At 39.9% G+C, this 8957-nt stretch overlaps 1 protein-coding gene across 1 annotated transcript; it reads right to left on the reverse strand.

Moving 5' to 3' along the window:
* Positions 1 to 1975: 1975 nt before the first annotated feature.
* Positions 1976 to 8420, reverse strand: LOC146654402 (dicarboxylate carrier UCP2-like). The gene is made up of 6 exons (XM_085379376.1): positions 8019 to 8420; positions 5793 to 6000; positions 4186 to 4389; positions 2520 to 2621; positions 2263 to 2443; positions 1976 to 2182 (listed from the first exon to the last, which is right to left on the reverse strand). Exons 1-6 carry the CDS (start codon positions 8142 to 8144, stop codon positions 2083 to 2085), a joined length of 921 nt encoding a protein of 306 aa, XP_085235502.1. The 5' UTR covers positions 8145 to 8420; the 3' UTR covers positions 1976 to 2082.
* Between the last annotated feature and the right edge of the window lie 537 nt (positions 8421 to 8957).

An 8957-nucleotide genomic window follows, 5' to 3' on the forward strand; every position in this document is an offset into this window, starting at 1 on the left:
ATGATTAGCAAGGTGGACCATGTATACGGGCTTTTGTTCCAGCACAGACTTCAGTTTCATCTTTGTCAGCAGCGTCTTTTGTCCTGCAAGACTCAAACTGGGCAATTTTCTTGTCTGTCAGCTGGTTGTTTTGTGCTGTTCGCCTCCGTGTCTCTGCATTGTTTGGCAGGAAACTCGATTATGTTTGAATATGCGGATACTTTTGTTAATAAGCTTGTATACACACCAAGAATGATACAAATGGCATAAGAAAGATGAACTATCATAAAATATTTGTAGGAGCTTGCATCCTCTAGCCTGAAAAGTCTTTTACTGGCTTGAATCTCACACTTAGGTGGTGTTTTATCTCTGTATTGTTTCCCTGAAAGGTCTCATGGGGGATTATACAGAAGAGTATCTGTAACAGCATCCAGTAGTACAGCAGGTATATAGTAACACATGATGAGGTTCATTGTGTACGTGTGTGGGTCAACATTTGCCCCCCTATAGAAAATCTTGTCCTTTTATTTACTGCCTTCTTATTTCATCTACATTTTATTCATATTTTTAAAACTTTAAACAGGACAGTCCAGTTGGTCAAAGCATAAACCATACATTAGACATAACTGACAGGCATACAAGTGCAACAGACCAAGTGAACCAGTATACTTATACATAGAGTCTAACTCACACACAGTCAACCTCGTATATGAGGTTAGAGAGAGGTTAAGAGATAAAAATGCCCTGACCCAGCAATACATTCACTTAAAAAAAACCCAACAAAAGTCACAAAGCAATAATTTTACCCAAAATACAGAAAATATATGAGGCTTACAGGGAGTTTCCCCACAGTAGCTTAAACCCAGTGAGCAAACATATGCTATGAGTGCTGAGTTCAAGTTTTCAATGAAGACTGAGACATTTTAGAAAACAAATATTATGTCGGATTTAATGTAACCCATTTAATCTCATCTGTCACAATACTGATCTGAGTTATATAAAGGTCTAAAACTATGTCGGAATTATATATCTATGCATTTTGAGCAGATATTGAAATAATAACACTTTAGCATAACTTGTCATATGACCAGAGAAGATGGTGGGTTCAAAGCCACCAAGCAAAAGGTTATTGATCACGGTAACTAAAAGAGGCTTATTTGTTTTGGTCATCATTATCCAGCACCCACTGAGAATGAGCGACTTATTGCTGGAATTGTGAAGCAGCAAACCACAACAGTTTGCTCAACACCCTTACTCCTGATTTACCTCCTACAAAACACAGGTAGACTGGGTGGGCAAATGTCTATGCACCTCAGGATGATATAGAGCTGGCCCACCATTACACAACCAGAATGAAAGCTGTTGTTCCTCCTGAATCTGCAGTTATAATAAACAATTTGCCCTTTTCTCTAGTATCCAGGAACATGCCTTTCTGAAGAGTGTGAGTAGAGTATACATGTTATCTCAGTAGTTTCAATTATGGCCTAACATAAAACAAACATTTCTACCTTATCCATGAAATAAAATAAAAATAAAAATAGGAGCTGCTCATTCCAAAAGGTGTTAATTGTATGCTTTGGGAAAATTCAGTATGAAATGGGATAATTACTCTGGGCTACATATTTACATACATTTGCACTTCCTATATTCTTTTTTACAGCCTCAGAAACATGTTCGACCTGTTCTGTCAGTATATATCCAACAGTCATTTGTTACCTTGCACATCTAAATTCAGCTTTGTGCTTCTCCATTCATGCGTGTATTACTACACTTGGAAGCAAAGGCAATGAATGCATACACTTGCCTAAGAAAGATACAACTTAAAGAATGCACTGTGGGCATTTTGTCTTGTGCGTCTGTTCAAGTGTGCCAGTAAACATTAAAATGCCTCGTGTGAAAAGAGGGCTTTTGGAGATATAAGAAAAGAATTAGTAAATATTTAAATAAATGCTTTTTTTAAAAAAATCAATCATCACTGCAGTTTCTCCTTGTTAGATGTGCACTTTTATTCCTGAGGGTGAAAAGGTCTAAACCAACAACAATAGCTGTGCTACAATGGCTTCAGTATCAAACCAACAGGCAAACAGGTCCGAGCAAAGATTTTCAGAACTGCTGAAACCTCATCACAGCTCTCTTTATCTGCTCATAGCTCACAAACATCACAATGTTCCAGGAACCCAGGCGAAGGAATGAGGGCACAAAGCTGTGAAAGAAATCAGATGAAACAAGAATGTGTGTAGGAGTCACTCTGTCATGCTTGGTTTTCAAAAATACATTCCTTACCCCTTGTAGAAAGCTGTTGGTCCTTCTTTAATCAGCATGGTTATAGCACAGTTAACAGCACCGCTGTACTGCCCAGGCACTGAGTTCATGAAGCGTGTCTTTATCACATCCACAGGGGATGCTACAATCGTGGTGCAGAAACCGGCTGCACATGCTGCGGTGAAGTGGCACGGCATGTTGTCTGCAGGAAAAACTGATTTGTTATTTAAACAAACAAACACGACGCTGGAGAGAGCGTTAGAAAGATTTGCACTTACCTGTCATCAGGTTATACTTCAAGATGAGCTCTTTCATTATGTCATAGGTCACAAGCTCAGAGCAGTTTACGATGGCGTTACGAGTTATATTTGGAAGACAACCTGTAAGAACAGCAAACATATAGGAACACTTTTCTTTCTCTGGTGAACTCAGTCTTAAAAAACATCCTGCGCTGTCATCAAACAGTCATGAAAATCAGTCATGATTTTCACTTTGCTATAAAGAAGAAATTCTTCTACTGGCCTCAACAGTTAACAGCATCTCATTTTAAATCAGTTTCAGCAGCACACTCATGTCATTATCAGCAGAAATTTGCTATTTTTTTTTTTCAAAAAATGGAGTGAGAGGATAAAAAACAAAAGTAAATATAAGTTTAAATTTGTGGCATATTTGCTTATTCCTTAAAAATCTATTGTGTAACTTATTTAGGGCTTTCAGGGGAAAAAATGATCATGTAGAAGTTTCACTGGCTGCTAATTTATAAAAAATATCCACAAGTCCCTCTGGAAGCAAGTCTTGCCATTCAACAGCCATCGTGGTAACATCTCTGGGTACTTGCTGTATTTGGACTGTTGTTTTGAAGCATTGTCTAAATTAATTCTAGTTTTAATGGTTAAAGGACACAAAAAAATGCATATATTGAACTATTAACCCACACTGATTAAAAAAAGCACATAGAAATGTAATGACTTCACCGCCAAATAAGGTTTAGGGTTAAAAGTTAAAGCTGAGAGTCTGCACTCAAGAATGTAGAGTTATGAAAAATGTGTCACTGTCCAAAGATTTCTAGACTCTACTGTATGTCTTAGTCACTAATAGAAATGGGAAAAATAATTGTCAATTGTGGGATTATACAGATTTGTCTTCCTTGGGGAAAACCTTGTGATTTGATTACCAACAATTCCAGGGAGTTTGTTCAGTTCTGTTATGTTGCAAGCAGCTAACGTAGTTTTAAGCCCTTTTTTTTAATTAATCTTAATTTTCTTCACCAAAACAAATTCAAATCACTTGTTGTGTTTTTGTCAGTCAATAGAGGAAGCACTTTTTTTCTGGAGCCACACAGTATTTTCCCAAACATACAGTAGTTTCATGAACACCTGAAAAAGACTCACATGTAAAATCACTGTGGTTCCCCTTTAGGAAGACTAATCTGAAAATGTGCTGGTTTATCCAGAGGTCATTGTGGGCTCTCTGTCAGATGCCTGAAGTAACGCAAGCGTCACATCTTTGTTTTGCAACATAAAATCTGCACATAAGGCAGCCGGTTTCTCTGAGAAATGCTCGGCCAACAGAAGACTCCGTAAAATTCTGGGGACAAGTCAGTTGAAGTCAGTCACCTGTGGTCTAATTTGTGACGTAACATAAGTGTTAGGCTGCAGAAACCATAAAAGCGCCACTAACTTGTGTAAGTATGATTTTTACTTTTGTTTCCCTCAGAGTTTATATTTTTAACATGACCCTAAACCCTTGCTTTTTGCTTTTTTCCTTTTTGTTGACCATGATGTTACAGCTCAGAGGCTGACATGAATCATCCCTGTGGCAATCTATGAGAAATATAATGATATAAGTCATAACTGCTACAAGATGACCGCTGCTCAGTGGTGTTAGGGATGTCATGTTGTGCAATAATAACACCTAAACCCTGTGGAGTGTATTTTAATATACCTTTCCAGAGGCCTTTAAAACCTTCGTCCCTGGCAATGGTCCTGTAGGCATCAGTCGTGCTGCTGTATCTCTTGACAGAGCCGCTCTCAGGCCGCAGGGCCTGAGCCTGGAACCTGACTTTCACCACGTCAGTGGGCTGAGCAAAAGCCACGGCCATCGCTCCTGTGGTGGAACCTGCCAGCAGTCGAGTCCCGAGTCCAGCATCTGTTACGCAAGCAATTGATTTATGACATGTTGGTGCCTCAAACAAAGACACACACAGCAATTAGAGATCAAACTTGGTGCAGTTCGGATAATCATAGTGAAACCTGGATGCACAAAATTTTTCAGTTATGCTTTTAATATGAAGCGAGTTAATATTTCACTTTCTATTTGGTAGATCCTCTTCTCTCAGGTTTCAAGCATCATTTCCTACTGGGGTAGACATACACTGTTTTCTTTGGTAGAACATTATTCATTCAAACTGGTTTAATTGATAATTTCACTAAATAAAGCAACAAGCTAGGCCAGAGATTATAGTTTGGAGATGTCCTCATCAAGGTCAGGCAGATGTCCTTATGCCTTTGGGAGAGTTTAAAAACCAGAGAAAAAGTGAAAGAGAGGGTTGGACATGGAAATGAGAACAAGCGGGTGTGTTGTTGTGTCTCTAATTTCTGAAGTTTTGTTGATCTGGGTGGAAATCTGGATTGCTTAATAATGCCACAGCGGCATAGTTAGAATAGGTGAGGCCTCCAGCATAAACACATTCCTTGAAAGAGGACATTTTTTCTCCATGGCTTACATCATGGAGGCATTTTCTGCAAAACAAGTTCAGGCGATTACGGTTTAGACTTATACTCATTTTAGTCTGAGTCTGATTTCCGGTTAGATGATCAGGACTTTTCAATTTCTGAAGTTTATTTTCAGATATTAGGAAGGGAGTGTTTGAGCTCATTAGCCCCTTAAGAAATCTTAAAAAAATCTAAACTAACCAGTTGCTCTAAACATCAGTTAAACGTCTCTTTCTGAACATAATTTCTTACATGTTTATACCTGCCGACTGGCATGTATTTCCTAAAAGCTGTGAAACACTGACATCAAACTCACAGTAAAGGAATTTTTGCACATCTGGATCACCTGCAAGGATTTTATCTGTTTTCCATCTGTACCACCTTTAGCTGTGATAATTTTAATTATTAATCAAAACAATAAGACAGTGAGTCCTTCATAAAATAATTGTATTTGAAGCTCATTTTGGGTTTTTTTTTTATGTTTATTTTTACTTTAACCAGGAAGTGCCGTAAATTAAGATCTCTTTTACCAATGGAAACCTGGCTTTAAAAGTTCACCATTATAAGGTTTGTTTAAAAAAAATCTAAATTATAACATAAAGAGACATCGGACAGAAACAATAAATCCATCCAAACAAGGCAAATAATACAAAGTCCAGCTCAAGACCAGCAACAGGTTTAACAGGTTAAATTTGTTTGGTAGTTGTGAAACTCCTGAGGTACACTGGCTGTAAACTGCTGTGTACTGAGTTGTGGGATGTGGTTTTGATGCAGACGTACTTTCTGAGCTTTCTGCTGTGTACTGAGTTGTGGGATGTGGTTTTGATGCAGACATACTTTCTGAGCCTTGCGTGTAGAGCTGCTTCATGGTGTCATACATGCCGATGCGGATCGAGGCAAAGCTCATCTGCCTGTGCAGCCCTGCCACCAGGCCGCTGTACAGACTCCTCGGCCCCTCTGTCTTCACCATGGTGAAGATGGTGCCAAACACACCTCGGTATTCCGCCCTCTGGCCTTTCAGTAAGGGCTTGGATTCACCTTGCACCTGAAGAAACATAATAACAGGTTCAAGATGTGCCATCAGCCTCACTGCCTCACTTAGAGGGAAAATGTCCACATATGTCTGTGATCAGGCTGCTTTCTTAATTGTTAGGTTACATTCGTGTAACATGCAGCCGTGTTGAGATATTTCTGAGCATATGCTTGAACTAGGGGGTTGGACAACATGAAAAGCAGTTTATCTTCTAGTCAGCCAAAACACAGGTATTGGCTGACAACAATCTATATCTATAGTATCCTAAAAATGCTCATGTGGTAACATTATGAATAAATGTTATTTTTTATGCTCTTAGACAGATATGGCAACTTCAATGATTTTGGGAAAACTGACACTCACTGGTAATTTTGTTAGTTACGCCTGTAAAAAAACAAAAAACAAACAACATTGTTTTTAACAGGCGTTAACAGCCTGTTTCAAATAACTCCCAAGCATCTCAATAAGATTTCAGTCTGGAGTTTGATAACGCCAGTTCCTACTTTGACAAGGCCATTTGGGGTGGTTATAGCTCAGGTGCTAGAGCAGGTCATCTGCTAATCAGAAGATTGGTGGTTCCATCCCTGGCTGCTTTAGTCTACATGCCAAATATCCTTGAGCAAGATACTAACCCCAAGTTGCTCTCCAATGCATCCATCGGAGTATGAATGTGTGTGAATTGTAGATAGAAAAAGCATAGCAAAAATTGCTTGCTTGAATGGGTGAATGAGGCAGAGTAAAAAAGCACTATATAAGAACCAGTCAGTTTACCATTTAGGAGCAGGATAAGGATCCAAAACACTAGTGTGTTTCTTGCATAACTCAAGTGTTTTTGGGTTTGAAGGGACAAACTTATTGCTGGACATTCTCCTTCAGGATGTTCTGGTAGAGAGCAGAATTCATGGTTCCATTAGCTACAGCAAGTCGCTCAGAAGCATCAAAGCAGCTCGACACCATCACATTCCCATCACCTCTATACCTCTGACCCTAGCTGAAGTGAGGCCTGCAGTTCTTCAGATGTTGTACTGGGTTCTTTTCTGTGGTTCACTGGAGTCCCAAAGCCTTAGAAATGACTTTCCATTTCCATTTCCATTTCCAGACTGATATCTTTCAGTGACTTTTTGTTTTACATGTTTTGTTTTGGTTTTTTGTTTCTTTGAATTGTGTCATATTTCAGCCTACTTCACTTTTTAGACTGGCAGTAATCACACCTGGGTGTGGCTAGTGAAATTGAACTTTGCTTTCTTAAAAATGTGAGTGGTCACAGTAAATTTTACATTTTCACACAAGGCAAGGTAGGTTTGGATATCTTGTGTAAAATGTGGAAGTAAATTTAAAGGTAATTTGATATACAAAAAGAGGTGTTTACAAGGGTTATAGAGCTAGTTATGCAGCTATTTGGTGGTTACCTGTTTTGGTATTTACATGTTTACACATTTGAATGTTTACACATGCATGTTCAAAGCAGTAATAAGTATGTGTTATATCTACCTAGTTGGTTTTTCTGCATTGATCTGAGTATAACATTTCCTGGCTTCTTAGAGCCCAGTGAAATATTGATGACGGCGGCACACAGGAAGTGTTGGTTTTTGTTGTTGCTGTGTGCTGAGAGTAAAGAGGCTGGTAAGACAGTTAACTGTCTCCATCGTGCTGTTCCTAATTATTCAGGGAGATTCCATCAAGTGAACCCTCACGTTACACTTGTTTCTTTAATAACTCAAATCATCAGTTAAAAACGGACTTTGGGGTTTCGGTAATTTGGTGATCTGAAACATTTGAGTGTGACAAATATGTTAAAAGAAAGAAAGAAAGAAAGAAAGAAAGAAATCAGGAAACAACACTTACACGATAAGCTGAGCCGGGTCGGGGTGAGGGGGGTGTCCCTGTGCACCAATTTTTCCACTTTTTTTATATTCTGAATTGTGTTACACTTTTTGTTATAAAATATAAAGCTCTTAATTACCGAGAATATTTTGAGGTGGCTATAGTTGCAAATACCATGAGGTGGGTGGGGCTTCCTGATGCCTCACCTGTAGCCGGACTTTGGCGGTGTCCAGTGGGAAGGTGACTAGGTCCGCCACGCAGCCTGCTGTTCCAGCTGAGAAGATTTTAACAGCAGTTGTGGGCACCAAATCAGCCGCTCTCCCTCCAACCATGATCAGTGCCTGAGCTCAACAGCAAGCCTCAGCAACAACAAAACTTAAATAACAAAGTGCGCATTGAAGGACTAATCATCATTTCATCCTTCGTGTACGGAAACGAATAAAAGCGATGTAGGTCAAGCTCCATGCAAAAGAAAGTTTGGAGTTTGAAGGGAACAGCGTCGTTGTGCCATTACACAGAAACGCTCACGACAAGAAGTCGAAAGCAAACTGAACTAAGTCGGTATCTTTGCATGTCAACAAACACCTGACTGCGCAGCCGACGAGTGAAGCCTGGCCCACATTTACTGACTTTGAACGGACCTGCTGCACCGCCCTGCAGAACTCCAGATACTCATCACACACATGCGCGGAATACCCCGGATTGTTCTTTATCGGTGTTCTCTGTCATGATCCACCTGCTTTCAAATAAAAAACAATTTCAATGTCAGCGGACAAGAGCTGAGGCGTCATCAGGAAAGTTTTATGTATCTTAGTACGGATAATGTCCTCCCATTCTTATGGGAAATAATCCTGCTTTTGGTGTTTTTATGATGGCAATGGCGACCACCAACTCACAGGAGTTCACGTGGGTGTATATCTGATAAATAACCTGTATTTGTATAGCGCTTTTCTAGTCCCTAAGGACCCCAAAGCGCTGTACACAACCAGTCATCCACCCATTCACACACTGGTGATGGCAAGCTACATTGTAGCCACAGCCACCCTGGGGCGCACTGACAGAGGCGAGGCTGCCGGACACTGGCGCCACCGGGCCCTCTGACCACCACCAGCAAGCCGGGGCTCGAACCGGCAACCTTGTGATTA

The sequence above is a fragment of the Rhamphochromis longiceps genome, linkage group LG14 (assembly GCF_057381845.1).
Source record: "Rhamphochromis longiceps isolate RC_006_pf linkage group LG14, R_longiceps_female_GT1.1, whole genome shotgun sequence".
NCBI lineage: Eukaryota > Metazoa > Chordata > Actinopteri > Cichliformes > Cichlidae > Rhamphochromis > Rhamphochromis longiceps.